The sequence below is a fragment of the Mobula hypostoma genome, chromosome 12, assembly GCF_963921235.1.
Source record: "Mobula hypostoma chromosome 12, sMobHyp1.1, whole genome shotgun sequence".
Taxonomy (NCBI): domain Eukaryota; kingdom Metazoa; phylum Chordata; class Chondrichthyes; order Myliobatiformes; family Myliobatidae; genus Mobula; species Mobula hypostoma.
This window is the reverse complement of record NC_086108.1, coordinates 94810145-94830452: the sequence shown is the minus strand read 5'-3', so window position 1 is coordinate 94830452 and position 20308 is coordinate 94810145. Positions and strand designations below refer to the sequence as shown.

General features: G+C 42.0%; 1 protein-coding gene across 4 annotated transcripts in view; it reads left to right on the top strand.

Annotated features, from left to right (window-relative positions):
- Positions 1-20308, top strand: part of ccdc18 (coiled-coil domain containing 18) — a 137395-nt gene that overhangs the window by 41471 nt on the left and 75616 nt on the right. For all 4 annotated transcript variants that reach the window (XM_063064638.1, XM_063064639.1, XM_063064641.1 and 1 more), the window contains 2 exons: positions 1062-1213; positions 9006-9196. In XM_063064638.1, coding sequence (XP_062920708.1) covers positions 1062-1213; positions 9006-9196 — 343 coding nt within the window. The remainder of the gene's footprint in view (positions 1-1061; positions 1214-9005; positions 9197-20308) is intronic.

Below are 20308 nucleotides of genomic sequence, written 5' to 3'. Positions count from 1 at the left end.
AATATAGTTTATGGCCTTGAAGAAAACTTGAAGGTCCTGATGTTCCCCAGTGCTGTTTAACTTCTTCATCTTTAGATATAAAAGTTACCACTTTTGGGAAGTGCTATTGATGAAGTGTGGTTGAATTGCTGCAGTGGATCTTAGAGATGATTCACAGTGCAGACTTGGTGTGCCAGTGATGGAGGAAGTGAATGGCACAGTTGGCTGCTGGGATGACAGTCATGTAGGCTGCTTTGTTGTTGTTTGTGTTCAGCCTTGACAGTGTGGTTGAAGCTGCACTCATTCAGTTAAGTTGAAAATATTCCATAGTGTATCTAATTATGACAAAAAAAAATTCTGAAAAGTTAGTGAGCTGATTGACAATGTTCAATGTTAGACCATCCCCACCCTCTCAACCTTAGTACCATTGATTTAGACAGGAGCTTGTGCACTGCCCCCCTTTCTGAAGCCAATGACCAGCTCTTGTTTATCCACAGGTCATTACTCCCTTCCATCATAATATCACCTGCAGTATTATGCATTATGCTCGTAAGTTTGACCTAACCAAAATTTTATCGGTTTAACATAATATGCTTTTCATCCTCAAGAAGGGAACGTCTTAACTTTATGTATACAGCTACACTTTCTGCTTTTGAAACTTCAGACTCCTTGTTTCCCTACTACATTTACTCTTACTTTTGAAAGAACGCTTGGCTTTTTATTCTGTCTACCTAGGGCATTAATTCGCAGATGCTTATGTTGAAATTCATGCACCATTTATATACTCATTCTTCAAGTTTGGTGCTATTTTATAATTTTTTACTCAGTAAAATCTATTTCCCCAATTTAGTGGAAATTTTATTTTCATATTTCTGATTCTCGAATCCAAATCATTTATGAGTATGCTGGTAGCAGTGGTCTTAATACTGATCCTTGTGATACAGCATTTCCTATTTTCCCTTAGCAAGTTTGAGTAAATGCCTTAGTTCAGTATGGTGAAGTAAAAATGTGTTCAGAAGGTTGTTTGTTTGACACCATGTATTTGCTTTATGGCATTTTTGACAGAAGTTGTTCTCCTTTAGCTTGAAATTAGGAATGAAAGATGGCGAAATTCAGAGGCTGGAGTCTAGTCTGACCAACAGCCAAGTCTCAAAGCAGCAATATGTTTTTGACATAAGTGGAGATTCATTGGATAGAATGAACCCAGATCTATCCTCAAGCAGAAAAAGGAATGGTAAGTTTTATCTGGCTAGGAAAATAAAAGCAAAGCTAAGAAATTAATCACAGGATTGTAATAAAACACATAAAAGCACTGTAAACATAGTATGTCATCAGCTTTCAGCAAAATGGCAGTGTGATTTTTCTGAAGCAAAATTAATTCCTGATGGTATAAAACAGTGGATGTTTATTTTAGGTTTCTCAATAGTATTTGTACAGTAGCATCTAACAGGTGCATGAGATAAGGGATCCCCAAGTTGAGGTAAGGTGGAATGATGTAATTGGGTCATTGGTTAAACGACTGAAACCTATAAGAATAAACGGGTTGTTTTTTTCATTGACAGACACTTCAGAATCAGGTTTATTATCACCGGCAAGTGATGTGAAATTTGTTAACTTAGCAGCAGCAGTTCGATGCAATACATAATCTAGCAGAAAGAGAAAAAAATAATAAATAAAATAAAACATAAACAAGTAAATCAATTATGTATATTGAATAGATTTTTTAAAAATGTGCAAAAACAGAAATACTGTACATTAAAAAAAGTGAGGTAGTGTCCAAAGCTTCAATGTTCATTTAGGAATTGGATGGCAGAGGGGAAGAAGCAGTTCCTGAATCGCTGAGTGTGTGCCTTCAGGCTTCTGTATCTCCTACCTGATGGTAACAATGAAAAAAGGGCAGACCCTGGGTGCTGGAGGTCCTTAATAATGGACGCTGCCTTTCTGAGACACTGCTCCCTAAAGATGTCCAGGATACTTTGTAGGCTAGTGCCCAAGATGGAGCTGACTAGATTTACAACCTTCTGCAGCTTCTTTCGGTCCTGTGCAGTAGCCCCTCCATACCAGACAGTGATGCAGCCTGTCAGAATGCTCTTCATGGTACAACTATAGAAGTTTTTGAGTGTATTTCTTGACATGCCAAATCTCTTCAAACTCCAAATAAAGTACAGCTGCTGTCTTGCCTTCTTTATAACTACATCGACATGTTGGGACCAGGTTAGATCCTCGGAGATCTTGCTACCCAGGAACTTGAAGCTGCTCATTCTCTCCACTTCTGATCCCTCTATGAGGATTGGTATGTTTTCCTTCGTCTTACCCTTCCTGAAGTCCACAATCAGCTCCTTTGTCTTACTGACGTTGAGTGCCAGGGTGTTGCTGCGGCACAATTCCACTAGTTGGCATATCTCACTCCTTGCCCCCTCTCATCACTACCTGAGATTCTACCAACAATGTTTGTATCGTCAGCAAATTTATAGATGGTATTTGAGCTATGCCTAGTCACATAGTCATGTGTATATAGACAATAGATCAGTGGGCTAAGCGCACACCCCTGAGGTGCACCAGCGTTGATCGTCAACAGGGAGGATATGTTATCACCAATCCACACAGACTGGTCTTCAAGTGGAGGATCCAATTGCAGAGGGAGGTACAGAGGCCCAGGTTCTGCAACTTCTCAGTCAGGATTGTGGGAATGATGGTATTAAACGCTGAGCTGTAGTTGATGAACAGCATCCTGACTCAGGTGTCTGTGTGTCTGCTGTTGACCTATTGTGGCGATAGGCAAATTGGAATGAGTCCAGGTCCTTGCTGAGGCAGGAGTTTAGTCTAGTCATAAACAACCTCTCAAAGCATTTCATCACTGTCAATGTGAGTACTACCGTGCGATAGTCATTAATGCAGCCCACATTATTCTTCTTTGGCACTGGTATAATTGTTGCCTTTTTGAAGCAAGTGGGAACTTCTGTCTGTAGCACTGAGAGGTTGAAAATGTCCTTGAGTACGCCCGCTAGTTGGTTGGCACAGGTTTTCAGAGCCTTACCAGGTACTCCATTGGGTTCACTCTCTTTAAAGATGGCCTAACATCGGCCTCTGAGACAGAACTCACAGGGTCATCAGGTGCAGCAGGGATCTTCACAGCTGTAGTTTTGTTCTCCCTTTCAAAGTAGGCATAAAAGGCGCTGAGTTCATCTGGCAGAGAAGTATCACTGCTGTTCATACTATTGGGTTTCGCTTTGTAGGAAGTAATGTCTTGCAGTCCCTGCCAGAGTTGCTGTGCATCTGATATCGCCTCCAACCTCGTTCGAAGTTGTCTCTTCACTCTTGAAATAGCCCTCCACAAATCATACCTGGTTTTCTGGTTGCCGGACTTGAATGCCATAGATCTAGCCTTCAGCAGATGACCTACCTCCTGGTTCATTCACGGCTTTTGGTTTAAGAATGTACAGTAAGTCTTTGTAGGCACACACTCATCCACACAGATTTTAATTAAGTTGGTAACAACTGCAGCATACTCATCCAGATTCAAAGATGCATCCTTGAATACAGTCCTGTCCACCGATTCAAAGCAGTCCTGTAGGCACTCCTGTGCTTCCCTTGTCCAAACTTTCTTGGTCCTCACTACTGGGGTTGCAATCTTCAGTCTCTGCCTATAGTCAGGGAGTAGAAGTACTACCAGGTGATCAGACTTCCTGAAGTGAGGGCATGGAATAGCACGGTAGGCATTCTTGATGATGGTGTAACAATGGTCCAGTGTGTTGTTTCCTCTGGTATTGCAAGTGATCTGTTGATGGTAATTGCTTAGTGATTTTTTTTTTCCAGACTGGCCTTGTTAATATCTCCCAAAACGATGGTGAAGGTGTTAGGGTGTGCTGTTTCGTGCATGTTGATCCCATTGCTTAGATCATCTAAAGCCTGCTTGACATTGGCCTGAGGTCAAATGTAAACTGCTACCAGAATGACCTCAGAGAACTCCCGTGGTAGGTAAAAAGGATGACACTTTACTGCTAGATATTCCAGGTCTGGTGAACAGAATTGGTACAGCACTGATATATTTGTGCACCAAGAAGAGTTGATCATGAGGCATACTCCTCCACCTCTGCTTTTGAGAGACTCTATAGATCTATCCTGATGGTGTATGGTAAAGCTGTTGATCTGAATCGCTGCTTCCGGTACGGAAGGGGTTAATCAAGATTCCGTGAAACAAAGGACTCGTGGTCCTAAAGTCCCTCCGATTCAGCACCCTGGCTCTGAGATCATCGATTTTTTTTTCACCAGAGGCCGCATGTTCGCCAGCGAGATCATTGGTACAGGGAGTTTAAAACCCCATTTCCTTAAACGCACTTATAATCCTTAGTTGAAAGGAAAGTGAGATGCACCAAAGCTACCTTATATTACAAAACAAAATGAGAAACCAAAGCATGAGGATATGCTAGGGATTGAAGAGCATAAGAAAACAGAAATAGGAATAGAGTGTTTAATGATCATGAAAAATGAAGGAGAAGAATGGTAGAGAGCTGCAGCAGAAATGGTTTGGGTTACTTGCACATGAAAAACCAAAAACTAGCAGATGCAGCAGATAGTTAGGACAACTTGTGCAATGTTGGCTGTTATTTCAAGGGGATTGGAGAATAATAGTATGCAGGCTTTCTACAGGTGAGATTCAGATGCTGGAATCTAGTCTTATTAGCAGTTGAAAGCAACAATGTCCTGATATTTTTGACGAAACTGGAGATTTACTGGACAGAATAAACAGGCAAAAAAAAAGAAGAATCTATTAGGGTCCTGAACTGGAGCAGGACCAGTTTAGGTCCTAGACTGAAGCAGGGCTAATTTAGAAACGTAGAAAGCTACAGCACGTTACAGGCCCTTCGATCCACAGTTGTGCCGACCATGTTACCTACTCTAGAAACTGCCTGAATTTTCTTACCGCATAGTCTACTACTACTGTACTCTCTACACCCATGACTGGCTAGGCATAGCTCAAACAGCATCTATAAATTTGCTGATGATACAACAATTGTTGGCAGAACTTCAGATGATGATGAAAGGGTGTACAAGAGTGAAGTATACCAGTTAGTTGAGTGGTGTCAGAGCAACAACTTTGTACTCAACGTTAGCAAGACCAAAGAGCTGATTGTCTTACCCTTTCTGAAGTCTACAAGGAAGTATGAACCAATCCTTGTGGAAGATCAGAAGTGGAGATCGTGAGCAATTTCGAGTTCCTGGGTGTCAATATCTATGAAGGCCTCACCTGGACGCAACTTATTGATGCAGCTGTAAAGAAGGCAACACAGCAGCTATATTTCATTAGGAGTTTAAGGAGATTTGGTTCGTCAACTAAAACACTCAAACTTCTACAAATGTACCATGGAGAGCATTCTGACTAGTTGCATCACCATCTGGTATGGGGAGAGGGTGGGGCGGATGGGAGAGGCTACTGCACTAGATTAAAATAAATTGCAAAAACTTATAAAATTAGTCAGCTCTATCATGGGTTCCAGCCTCCGCAATATCCAAGACAGCTTCAAGGAGCAGTGCCTTATGAAGGCGGCGTCCATCATTAAGGATCCCCACCACCCAGGACATGCCCTCTTCACACTGCTAAAGTAGGAAAAGAGTACAGAAGCCTGAAGGCACATACTTAGCGATTCAGGAATAGCTTCTATCCCTCTGCCGTCTGATTTCTAAATGAACATAGAACCCATGAACACTACCTCACTATATTTTTTTTTCTGTTATCTTGCACTAATTATTTGAACTTAACTATTTAATAGACATACACATACTTAATGTAACTCAGTTTTTTCTCTATATTTATTATGTACTGCTGCCATAAAGTTAACAAATTTCATGATATGAGATATTAAATCTGATTCTGATAAGTAAGTGCAAATTTCCCAGAATCTAGTATGTCTCAATAAGATCACTTTGTACTTACCTCAATTTCATTGAGTGTAGGCCAATTTTGAGATTACAGATATTGGAATTTGGAGCAAAACAAAGCAAACTGCTGGAGGAACTCAGCAAGCCAGGAACCATCAGTTGAGAGAAATCAGACTACGTAAAAAAACATCAACTGCCCATTTTCTTCCTGAAGCTGCCTGAGATAATTAATATACTATTTGCTTTGTCAAAATGCTATTACTTTCTATATTTCAAGAGGCAGAAGACCAGGACCCCTCCCTACACCAGCATTTACAGCCTGTTTGTTTATGTATTTAAAAGCACAGCACAGAATAGGTCCTGCCAGACCTTTGAGCCGTGCCGCCCAGTAGCCCCCGATTTAACCCTTGCTTAATCATGGACAGTTTACAATGACCAATTAACCCATTAACCGGTACAGTGAAATTTAGAATGCTGTGCATTTTTATAACTGATCGCTTACCTTACACTTTGTGGCAGCATGTGTTAGTTCCCATCTGACTGGGAAAATTTTCTTTGTCCCTTTGTGTCTTATGGATGTAAGAGAAATGATCAGAAAACTTTCATCTTGCTCTGAGGCACCACTAGTTACCGCTTTAATATTATTCTACAATGAATGCATTAACCATATTATTATATAGTGCTTTTGAGACTGGTATCTTGTGTCAGTTATATTTTTGTTCATTTGCTGTATAGGTTGCAAGGCAGCTTTGCTTTGTTGAAATTATGCTCAGAGAGGCTCACTGAGTGTAGATAGATAGGATTTGAAGTTGATTCCATGTTTTTAATCAGTGTAATGAGAAGAATCTCCCATTGTAGTTTTATTACTGCACTCAGATGTTAGTGCTGTTAAGGTGTTACAGGGCCATAACAGATTCACAGTTAGCTGATATGTGGAAATAAGGTGGAGATAATTTGGAAAAATTAGGCATTTTTTAGTGTAACTACAAATTATGGAACTACTTTTGCACTGTTACTAGCTTGAAATAATTAAATGATGAAGGAAGGTGGTGTGAAGCAGATTATTCTGGCACTTGAGCGGTCAGGAATGTCTGGCCATAATTACAAGATTAAATGTAGTAAGTTTAAATTGAGTAAAGGGTATGTGGAATATACTTTCAGGGTTAGTGATTGCGGAAGATTGGGTGTCACGGTAGCGTAGTGGTCAGCACAACTCTGTTACAGCTTGGGGTGCTAGATTTCGGAGTTCAGTCCCAGCGCCCTCTGTAGGGAGGTTGGGCATTCTCCCTGTAGAATATGTGTGTTTTCTCCGGGTGCTCTAGTTTCCTCCCATAGTAAAAGATGCTACTGGTTAGTAGGTTAATTGGCCATTGTAAATTTTCCTATGATTCGGTTTTATTGTTTTACAACATTGAATCACAGTGGATTTAATTTGGCTTTTCTTGACACTGATCAACGTAAAAAAGACTCACGTCAGCGTGAAAACAGATCTCTGCGAAGTGATCTAAATTAATTACAAATATAAAACATAAAATTATTCATTGCATGAGTATTCACTCATCAATGATGTGATGCACCGAATCATCAGTGGTGCATCACATCATAGATGAGTGAATACTCATCCAATCGGTTTTAGAACTCACATAATTAGTTAAATGGAGATCTGTTTTTAGAGGCCTGTGTGCAGTCAAGGTGTTTCAATTGATTGTAGTAAAAATACACCTGTTTCTGGAAGATACAACAGCTGGTGAGTCAGTATTATGAGACTGAGCTCAAGAGCCTAGAGGTAATGTTGCAGCTATATAGGACCCTGGTCAGACCCCACTTGAAGTACTGTGCTCAGTTCTGGTCACCTCACTACAGGAAGGATGTGGAAACTATAGAAAGGGTGTGGAGGAGACTTACAAGGCTGTTGCCTGGATTGGGGAGCATGCCTTTTGAGAATAGGTTGAGTGAACTCGGCCTTTTCTCCTTGGAGCGTGCGAGGATGAGAGGTGACCTGATAGAGGTGTATAAGATGATGAGAGGCATTGATCGTGTGGATAGTCAGAGGCTTTTTCTCAGGGCTGAAATGGCCAGCACGAGCAGGCACAGTTTTAAGGTGCTTGGAAGTAAGTACAGAGGAGATGTCAGGGGTAAGCTTTTTACCCAGAGAGTGGTGATTTCGTGGAATGGGTTGCTGGCGACGGTGGTGGAGGCGGATATGATAGGGTCTTTTAAGAGACTCCTGGACAGGTACGTGGAGCTTAGAAAAATAGAGGGCTATAGGTAACCCTAGGTAATTTCAAAAGTAAGTACATGTTTGGCACAGCATTGTGGGCCAAAGGGCCTGTATTATGCTTTAGGTTTTCGATGTTTTTATCTTTGAACTGTGTGAAGAAACCAGAACATTCCACAATGAGGACTCCTTACAGAGGACATCAGGATTGAACTCTGAACTCTGACCCCCTGAGCTGTAATAGCATCTGGTTACCCACTACAAGTTTTTAAAACTTTGTGACAATTTAGCAAAAGTTGATGTGCAGATAGATTCTACTCGTTCATGAAACATACCAACATGCAATACTGCAGCCATTGGAAGGGGAAATGGGATCTTGACCTTTAATGGAAGTGAACTGAAGTGTTAAAAGAAGTCTTGTTGCAGATGTAGAGGGAATACAGACTGAAATTTCTGTTGTTCAAGAATGCTTATAGCTTTGATGTGGTATGGTGTATCTTCACTAGGTTGATTACCAGTGATTACCAGGGTAAAGAGGAAGTTGAGTGAAGTAGGTCTACAGTGGTAATTTGTTTGAAATGTACAAAATTCTGGGAAGGATTGACAGGGTACAGTATATCCTGAGAGATTATTTCCTCGGGCTACAGAATCTATACGAGGAAGAAGTCTGCTATTTTGGACTGATTATTTGCAATACTTTTACAGAATGTTTTGTGTCAGAGCCAGTGCATAACAAAAAAAAAAGATGTTTTATGGACATGGTCAGTATCTATAAGCTGACAAATACAAGGACCACACATACATGGTTCCCTGCAAGTGGTGCTATAGGTAAACAGGGTGCTGAAGCAAGCTTTTGGCAAGCTGGCCATCTTGCTTCAATAGAATTGTTATTTTACAAAAAAAAAAGCTTTTTCTTTTATCTTGTCAGCTGAGAGAAAGACCCTGGAACAGCATTTAGAAGAAGAACAATGTAAACAAAAGGAATTTGAAGAACTGCAGACAAAATTGTTAGAGGCAGAATCTACAATCTCAACATTGGAGACTCAGATAATCAACTGTCAGAACTTTGAAGAGCAGCTCTTGGAAAAAGAAAATGACATGGAGAAGTTGGAACAGGAGGTACGTAACCTGCACATCAAGATAATGGCATTTAAATCCACAATTCCACTTTTGATGCTTTACATCAATATGCCCAAGAACAGGAGCAGCCCATTTAACTGCTCAGGCCTATTTCACCTTTTGGAGCTATTGATTGATCTATCACCTAATTCTCTGGAACATCCCTTTCCCCATTTCCCATAATCTAGGTGGTTATAAAAATAGAAACATAGAAAACCTACAGCACAATACAGGCCCTTCGGCCCACAAAGTTGTGCCAAACATGTTCCTACCTTAGAAATTACTAGACTTTCCCATAGCCCTTTATTTTACTAAGCTCCATGTACCTATCTAAAAGTTTCTTAAAAGACCCTATCGTATCCGCCTCCACTACCATTGCCGGCAGACAATTCCACGCACTCACCACTCTCTGAGTATAAGAACTTACTCCTGACATCTCCTCTGTACCTACTCCCCAGCACCTTAAACCTGTGTCCTCTTGTGGCAACCATTTCAGCCCTGGGAAAAAGCCTCTGACTATCCACACGATCAATGCCTCTCATCATCTTATACACCTCTATCAGGTCACCTCTCATCCTCCGTCGCTCCAAGGAGAAAAAGCTGAGTTCACTCTACCCAATCCAGGCAACGTTCTTGTAAATCTCCTCTGCACCCTTTCTATGGCTTCCACATCCTTCCTGTAGTGAGGCGACCAGAACTGAGCACAGTACTCCAAGTGGGGTCTGACCGGGGTCCTATATAGCTGCAGCATTACCTCTCGGCTCCTAATTTCAATTCCACAGTTAAAGAAGGCCAATGCACTGTATGCCTTCTTAACCACAGAGTCAACTTGCACAGCTGTTTTGAGCGTCCTCTGGACTCGGACCCCAAGATCCCTCTGATCCTCCACACTGCCAAGAGTCTTACCATTAGTACTATATTCTGCCATCATATTTGACCTACCAAAATGAACCACCTCTCAGTTATCTGGGTTGAACTCCATCTGCCACTTCTCAGCCCAGTTTTGCATTCTATCAATGTCCCACTGTAACCTCTGACAGCCCACCACACTATCCACAACACCTCCAACCTTTGTGTCATCAGCAAACTTGCTAAACCATTCCTCCACTTCCTCATCCAGGTTATTTATAAAAATCATGAAGAGTAAGGGTCCCAGAACAGATCCCTGAGGCACACCACTGGTCACCGACCTCCATGCAGAATATGACCCATCTACAACCACTCATTGCCTTCTGTGGGCAAGTCGGTTCTGGATCCACAAAGCAATGTCCCCTTCTATCCCATGCCTCCTTACTTTCTCAATAAGCCTTGCATGGGGTACCTTATCAAATGCCTTGGTGAAATCCATATACACTACATCTACTGCTCTTCCTTCATCAATGTGTTTAGTCACATCCTCCAAAAAATTGAATCAGGCTCGTAAGGCACGGCCTGCCTTTGGCAAAGCCATGCTGACTATTCCTAATCATATTATACCTCTCCAAATGTTCATAAATCCTGCCTCTCAGGATCTTCTCCATCAAGTTACCAACCACTGAAGTAAGACTCACTGGTCTATAATTTCCTGGGCTATCTCTACTCCCTTTCTTGAATAAAGGAACAACATCCACAACCCTCCAACCCTCCAGAACCTCTCTCATCCCCATTGATGATTCAAAGATTATCGCCAGAGGCTCAGCAATCTCCTCCCTCACTTCTCACAGTAGCCTGGGGTATGTTTCATCTGGTCCCAGCAACTTATCAAACTTGATGCTTTCCAAAAGCTCCAGCACATCCTCTTTCTTAATATCTACATGCTCAAGCTTTTCAGTCTGCTGCAATTCATCCCTATAATCACCAAGATCCTTTTCCATAGTGAATACTGAAGTAAAGTATTCATTCAGTACCCCTGCTATTTCCTCCAGTTCCATACACACTTTCCTACTATCATACTTGATAGGTCCTATTCTTTCACATCTTATCCTCTTGCTCTTCACATACTTGTAGAATGCCTTGGGGTTTTCCTTAATCCTGTCCGCCAAGGCCTTCTCATGTCTCCTTCTGGCTCTCCTAATTTCCTTTATAAGCTCCTTCTTGTTAGCTTTATAACCTTCTAGATCCCTGACATTACCTAACTCTCTGAACCTTTTTTACACTCTTCTTTTCTTCTTGACGCGATTTATTACAGCCTTTGTACACCACGGTTCCCATACCCTACCATAACTTCCCTGTCTCATTGGAACGTACCTATGCAGAACTCCACACAAATATCCCCTGAACGTTTGCCATATTTCTTCCGTACTTTTCCCTGAGAACATCTGTTCCCAATTTAAGCTTCCAATTTCTTGCCTGATAACATCATAATTCCCCCTACTCCAATTAAATGCTTTTCTAACTTGTCTACTCCTATCTCTCTCCAATGCTGTTGTAAAGGAGATAGAATTATGTTCACTATCTCCAAAATGCTCTCCCACTGTGAGATCTGACACCTGATCAGGTTCATTTCCAATACTAAATCAAGTGCAGTCTCTCCTCTTGTAGGCTTATCTACATATTGTATCAAGAAACCTTCCTGAACACACTTAACAAACTCCACCCCATCTAATCTCCTTGCTCTAGGGAGATGCCAATCGATATTTGGGAAGTTAAAAGCTCCCATCATGACAATTCTGTTATTATTACAACTTGCCAGGATCTGTTTCCCTATCTGCTCGTCGATATCCCTGTTACCATTGGGCAGCCTATAAAAAACACTCAGTAAAGTTATTGACCCCTTCTTGTTCCTAACCTCCACCCACAGAGACTCCGTAGACAATCCCTCCATGACGTCCACCTTTTCTGCAGTCGTGACACCATGTCTCTGATCAACAGTGCCACGCCCCCACCTCTTTTGCCTCCCTCCCTGTCCTTTCTGAAACATCTAAAACCCAGCACTTGAAGTAACCATTCCTGTCCCTGAGCCATCCAAGTCTTTGTAATGGTCACCACATCATAGCTCCAAGTACTGATCCATGCTCTAAGCTAAAATCTATCAGTTTTAGATTTAATGCTAACAATTGAACCCATATCAATTAATATTTATGATAGGATATTCCATCATCGTTTTAAGAGTTGTTTCCAGACTTCCTCCGAACTATGCCCTCAGGGTTTGATCTCAACCACTGCAGATAATTTTTCTTTTTCGTTCTTATTCAATTTTCCCTTATTTATCTTGAAAGCTTATCAAATAGTTGTTTAAACTTGAAATTCCAGGGAGTCTAACTGCAAATGTTTAATCTCATAATTTAACCTCTAGTAAATTAATACTTCACAATTTGCAGGATTGGTCCTGGGCACTATTTCATATTAATTCCCTTGGATGTAGTGCAATGTATATTTACCATAAGATAGATTATACAATCTAAACATTATTTTCTTAGGAATTTTATACGGTTTAAGTCATTTAAAATACTTGGGGAATGAAGAGGGGGAGAGAGAGAGAGAGAAAGAAAACATTATTTCAATTGGTTAAAATTTGCACTGGGAACATAGACTGAAAATTAGTCCTAGGCATTTTCAGGAATAAATTAGAGAAATAATTCTACATGTAGAGGCTGGTGGCAGCTTGGAAATCCTTTACGTAGATTAAAATCGATGCTTGTATAATCATCATCATCAGGTGCCGTGCCCAGTTTGAGCTTTGACTGCCATGACCCACACACTCCTGTTTTGGGTCAAGTGGATCAGTTCATTGGTATTCATTTCCAGTTCTCTGGCTGCTGTCTCCATCATCATTTGTCTTTGCCTTCCTCTTGTGTAGCCTCCTGGTCAGCCTCAGGCTTGCTCAACTCGTTTTCGTCTAGGGAAAGCAGCCCTCGGCCCCGCCAAACTGGGTAATCAAGTTTGTGTGGATGCTGTATGATGTACCCCACTCTGCCAAATAACAGACAATGCACCATATGTGATTAAATGATTACAATTTATAGATATTACTAGAACTATGTAATTAATAGAGATAAAGGAAAGTAAAAGGTGCTAAACTTATCAAAGTTCAGCCACTTCGTGCACAACAGTTGGAGCTCAAGTGACGGGGTCCTGTTTCCACCATTTGATCCCCTTCAACCATTTCGACCCGCCGCCTGGGACCAACCACGGTAGTCAAACAGACACTCCACACGAGTCTGTCTTCGTCTCCTCTCCTCGTCGAAGAACCTGGACCTCAGACTCTTGCTCGGGGTTTATCCTGTCGGTCACCTTACAGCATCGCGTCCACTCTCTCTGTCCCCATTGCGTCTTCTCCCCCAAAGCCCGTGCATCACAATGGCTTACAGACACACAAGCAAGAATAACATCTATCCCAATTGGTTCGTTCTCTCTCTTATCAATAATATAACCCAAACAAGCAGAGAGAGAGAGAGAACTCCTTAAATTGCAGTTGTTTCAGAAAAGCCATTTTGATTAGCCTACGCAGTAACATAAAAGAAGAAACCCTTACACTTGCTTTCTTCCCTTCAATCTTTCCCATAATTACTATGCATTCTAACTCCAATTTCCTAATCACATGTCCAATGAAGTTACATTGCCTTTTCATGATCTCATACATTATTTCTCTTTTTGTGTTTGCTTGTATAATAGATCATTTAAAATCTTAAGATTGATAGATTTCAGTTAACCAACATGTAACAAGGGATATAGAAAGTATAGAGTTGGATCACACATCAAAGATCTGGAAAGTATAGAGTTAGGTCACAAATCAGCGATGATCTCAATGAATGGTAAGACTTGGGGAATTACATTGCCTTGCTAAAAAGGTTAAGGTTGAGCTTTATTAGTCTCATGTATATCGAAATGCAAGCGAAATGTGTCATTTGCATCAAAGACCAACATTGTCTGAGGATATGCTGGGGGCATTCCACAATCTGGTGCCAACATAGCGTGCCCACAACTTACTAACCTTAACCCATATGTACATCTTTGGAATGTGGGAGAAAACTGAGCACCAATAGGAAACCCATACAGTCCTGAGAAAAATGTACTATTACTCCTTACAGAAATAGAACCTAGGTTGCTGATGCTGTGAAGCATAACACTAACAGCTATGCTACCATGCCATCCAATGGTTAATAAATTCCAAGGTGAAATAGCCAGAACGGTGTTTCAGACATAGTTTATGCCTGAAATATGTAGATAAGGAAGCCAACATTCTGTGAATATTTGTTGGTTTTCTATTTATGTCCACTTTCAGTGATTCTAATTTAATGGATCTTGTCATCCATTATTACTATCTTGTCTCTATTTTTATTTTCAGTTTGCTTTGGGTCAAAATTGAAAATTCTTAAATCGAAATTATTTGCTTAAACTGGCTATTTCACTTTAACTTTAGGTTCCCTCTACTTTGCTTATACTGCCACCTATCTTTGCATCACTGATTAACTTATGTTAACGGCTACCCGTTCCCTTAGTACGGAAATGTAAATTTAAGTTGATAGAATGATTTTTTTTTATCATTGGAACCCATTTTGATCAGGGAGCAAACTGGCTGGTTTTTAGTCTCCAAGTGAAGCTGGCTGTGAGAGATGCAGCTAATCGAATTGCTGTTTCACAACAACAGCAAGGGTCAGGATTAAATCCTGACCCTTCGTACTGCCTACTTGGAGTTTGCACATTCCTCCTGTGATCATGTGGATTTACTCTGGGTGTTGCGAAAACATATGGGTTAGTAGGTTAATTGGCCATTGTAATTTGCCATTAGTATATAGAATATGGGGAAAATAGATGGGAACATACGGTGAAATATGCAATTAGGGTGGCATTAATGTGCTGCTTGAAGGTCAGTATTAACCATTTGGAGACAGTGAGTTTGTTAGGTGTGTCCAGGACTGATTCCTGTCACAGTATGTGGACAGGCTGACTAGGGGGAATGCCATACTACATCTAGTACTAGGTAATGAACCGGGTCAGGTCACAGATCTCTCAGTGGGTGATCATCTGGGGGACAGTGACCACCTGCTCCCTGACCTTTAGCATTATCATGGAAAAGGCTAGAATCAGAGAGCACAGGAAAATTTTTAATTGGGGAAGGGCAAATTATGAGGCTATAAGGCTAGAACTTGTGGATGTGAATTGGGATGATGTTTTTGCAGGGAAATGTACTATGGACATGTGGTCGATGTTTAGAGATCTCTTGCAGGATGTTAGGGATAAATTTGTCCTGGTGAGGAAGATAAGAATGGTAGGGTGAAGGAACCATGGGTGACAAGTGAGTTGGAAAATCCAGTCAGGTGGAAGAAGGCAGCATACATGAGGTTTAGGAAGCAAGGATCAGATGGGTTTATTGAGGAATATAAGGAAGCAAGAAAGGAGCTTAAGAAGGGGCTGAGAAGAGCAAGAAGGGGGCATGAGAAGGCCTTGGCGAGTAGAGTAAAGGAAAACCCCAAGGCATTTTTCAATTATGTGAAGAAAAAAAGGATGACAGGAGTGAAGGTAGGACCGATTAGAGATAAAGGTGGGAAGATGTGCCTGGAGGCTGTGGAAGTGAGCGAGTTCCTCAATGAATACTTCTCTTCGGTATTCACCAATGAGAGGGAATTTGATGACGGTGAGGACAATATGAGTGAGGTTGATGCTCTGGAGCATGTTGATATTAAGGGAGAGGAGGTGTTGGAGTTGTTAAAATACATTAGGACGGATAAATCCCCGGGGCCTGACGGAATATTCCCCAGGCTGCTCCACGAGGCGAGGGAAGAGATTGCTGAGCCTCTGGCTAGGATCTTTATGTCCTCGTTGTCCACGGGAATGGTTCCGGAGGATTGGAGGGAGGCGAATGTTGTCCCCTTGTTCAGAAAAGGTAGTAGGGATAGTCCGGGTAATTATAGACCAGTGAGCCTTACGTCTGTGGTGGGAAAGCTGTTGGAAAAGATTCTTAGAGATAGGATCTCTGGACATTTAGAGAATCATGGTCTGATCAGGGACAGTCAGCATGGCTTTGTGAAGGGCAGATCATGTCTAACAAGCCTGATAAGAGTTCTTTGAGGAGGTGACCAGACATATAGATGAGGGTAGTGCAGTGGATGTGATCTATATGGATTTTAGTAAGGCATTTGACAAGGTTCCTCACGGTAGGCTTATTCAGAAAGTTAGAAGGCATGGGATCCAGGGAAGTTTGGCCAGGTGGATTCAGAATTGGCTTGCCTGCAGATCTGTTCTGGGACCTCTACTTTTCGTGATTTTTATTAACGATCTGGATGTGGGGTGGGTTGGCAAGTTTACAGACGACACAAAGGTTGGTGGTGTTGTAGATAGTGTAGAGGATTGTCAAGGATTGCAGAGAGACATTGATAGGATGCAGAAGTGGGCTGAGAAGTGGCAGATGGAGTTCAACCCGGAGAAGTGTGAGGTGGTACACTTTGGAAGGACAAACTCCAAGGCAGAGTACAAAGTAAATGGCAGGATACTTGGTAGTGTGGAGGAACAGAGGGATCTGGGGGTACACGTCCACAGATCCCTGAGAAGTTGCCGCACAGGTGGATAGGGTAGTTAAGAAAGCTTATGGGGTGTTAGCTTTCATAAGTCGAGGGTTAGAGTTTAAGAGTCGCAATGTAATGATGTAGCCCTATAAAACTCTGGTTAGGCCACATTTGGAGTACTGTGTCCAGTTCTGGTCGCCTCACTATAGGAAGGATGTGGAAGCATTGGAAAGGGTACAGAGGAGATTTACCAGGCTGCTGCCTGGTTTAGAGAGTATGCATTATCATCAGAGATTAAGGGAGCTCAGGCTTTACTCTTTGGAGAGAAAGAGGATGAGAGGAAACATGACAGAGGTGTACAAGATAATAAGAGGAATAGATAGAGTGGATAGCCAGCGCCTCTTCCCCAGGGCACCACTGCTCAGTACAAGAGGACATGGCTTTAAGGTAAGGGGTGGGAAGTTCAAGGGGGATATTAGAGGAAGGTTTTTTACTCAGAGAGTGGTTGGTGCATGGAATGCACTGCCTGAGTCAGTGGTGGAGGCAGATACACTAGTGAAGTTTAAGAGACTACTGGACAGGTATATGGAGGAATTTAAGTTCGGCGGGGGGGTTACATGGGAGGCAGGGTTTGAGGGTCGGCACAACATTGTGGGCCGAAGGGCCTGTACTGTGCTGTACTATTCTATGTTCTGTGCTGTTTGACCCTTACTTATAAAATCTCTTCAAACAGAGAAACATAGAAAACCTACAGCACAATACAGGCCCTTTGGCCCACAAAGCTGTGCCAAACATGTCCTTACCTTAGAAATTACCTGGGGTTACCCATAGTACTCTATTTTTCTATGATCCATGCACCTATCCAGGAGTCTCTTAAAACCCTATCGTATTCACCTCCACCACCATCGCCGGCAGCCCATTTCATGCACTCATCACGCTCTGTGAAGAAAAAAAACAACTAACCCCTGACATCTCCTCTGTACCTACCTCCAAGCACCTTAAAACTGTGCTCTCTCATGCTAGCCATTTCAGCCCTGGGAAAAAGCTTCTGACTATCCACATGATCAGTGCCTCCTATACAGTTCTATCAGGTCACCTCTCATCCTCCATCGCTTCAAGGAAAAAAGGCCGAGTTCACTCAACCTATTCTCATAAGGCAAGCTCCCCAATCCAGGCAACATCCTTTTAAATCTCCCCTGCACCCTTTCTATGGTTTCCATATCTTTCCTGTAGTGAGGTGACCAGATCTGTACACAGTACTTCAAGTGGGATTTGACCAGGGTCCTGTATAGCTGTAACATTACCTCTCTGCTCCTGAACTCAATCCAATCATTGATGAAGGCCAATGCACCACGTGCCTTCTTAACCACAGAATCAACCTGCACAGCAGCTTTGAGTTTCCTATGGACTCAGACCCCAAGATCCCTCTGATCCTCCACACTGCCAGGAGTCTTACCATTAATACTAAATTCTCCACCATATTTGACCTACCAAAATGAACCACCTCACACTTATCTGGGTTGAACTCCATCTGCCACTTCTCAGCCCAGTTTTGCATCCTATCAATGTCCTGCTGTAACCTCTGACAGTCCTCCACACTATCCACAACACCCCCAATCTTTGTGACATCAGCAAATTTGCTAATCCATCCCCCCACTTCCTCATCCAGGTCATTTATCAAAATCACAAAGAGTAGGGGTCCCAGAACAGATCCCTGAGGCACACCACTGGTCACTGACCTCCATGCAGAATATGACTTGACTACAATCACTGTTTGCCTTCTGTGGGCAAGCCAGTTCTGGATCCACAAAGCAATGTGCCTTTGGATCCCATGCCTCCTTACTTTCTCAATAAGCCTTGCATGGAATACCTTATCAAATGCCTTGCTGAAATCCATATACACTACATCTACTGTTCTACCTTCATCAATGTGTTTAGTCACATCCTCAAAAAATTCAATCAGGTTCGTAAGGCACAACCTGCCTTCTACAAAGCCATGCTGCCTACTCCTAACCATATTATGTCTCTCCAAATGCTCGTAAATCCTGTCTCTCAGGATCTTCTCCATCAAGTTACCAACCACTGAAGTAAGACTCACTGGTCTATAATTTCCTGGGCTATCTCTAATACCTTTCTTGAATAAGGGAACTACATTTGCAACTCTGCAATCCTCCAGAACCTCTCCCGTCCCTATTGATGATGCAAAGATCATCACCAGAGGCTCAGCAATCTCTTCCCTCGCCTCCCACAGCAGCCTGGGGTACACCTCGTCTGGTCCCAGTGACTGATCTAACTTGATGCTTTCCAAAGGCTCCAGCACATCCTGTTCCTTAATATCCACATTCTCAAGCTTTTCGGTCTGCTGCAAGTCACCCCTACAATCACCAAGATCCTTTTCTGTAGTGAAAACTGAAACAAAGTATTCATTAAGTATCTCTGCTATCTCCTCCGGTTCCATATACACTTATCCACTGTCACACTTAATTGGTCTTATTCTCACACGTCTTATCCTCTTGCTCTTCACATACTTGTAGAATGCCTTGGGGTTTTCCTTAATCCTGTCCGTAAAGGCCTTCTCATGACCCCTTCCGGCTCTCCTACTTTTGTTCTTAAGCTCCTTCCAGCTAGCCTTATAATCTTCTAGATCTCTATCATTACCTAGTTTTTTGAATCTTTCATGAGCTCTTCTTTTCTTTTTGACTAGATTTACAACAGCCTTTGTACACCATGGTTCCTGTACCCTCCCATCCTTTACCTGTCTCATTGGAACGTACTTATGCAGAACTCCATGCAAATATCCCCTGAACATTTGCCATATTTCTTCCGTTCTTATCCCTGAGAACATCTGTTTCCAATTTATGTTTCTAAGTTCCTGCCTGATAGCTTCATATTTCCCCTTACTCCAATTAAATCTGTTCCTATCCCTTTCCAATGCAATGGTAAAGGAGATAGAATTGTGATCACTATCTCCAAAATGCTCTCCCACTGAGAGATCTGACACCTGACAAGGTTCATTTCCCAATACAGTACAGTCTCTCCTCTTGTAGGCTTATCTACATACTGAGTCAAGAAATCCTTCTGAACACAGCTAACAAACTCCACCCCATCTAAACCCCTTGCTCTAGGGACATGTCAATCAATATTTGGGAAATTAAAATCTCCCATCACAACAACATTGTTATTATGACACCTTTCAAGAACTTGTCTCCCTATCTGCTCCTCAATGTCCCTGTTACTATTGGGTGGTCTATTTAAAAAAAAACACCCAGTACAGTTATTGACCCTTTCCTGTTCCTAACTTCCACCCACAATCCCTCCATGAATTCCTCCTTTTCTGCTGCCTTGACACCATCTCTGATCAACAATGCCACACCCCCACCTCTTTTGCCTCCCTCCCTGTCCTTTCTGAAACATCTAAAGCCTGCCATTCGAAGTAACCATTCCTGCCCCTGAGCCATCCAAGTCTCGGTAATTGCCACAACATCATAACTCCAAGTACTGATCCACATTCTAAGCTCCACTGCTTTGTTCATAATACTCCTTGCATTAAAACTTTATCAATTTCAGCTCATCACAATAGTATTAGAAGCATTGTTGTTTAACTTGGTGCTCCCAGGTTAAGGCATTTATGCATTGTGAATTTACCCAGATTGAAAATTTGATAAGCTATAGTATTCTGAATCTCATT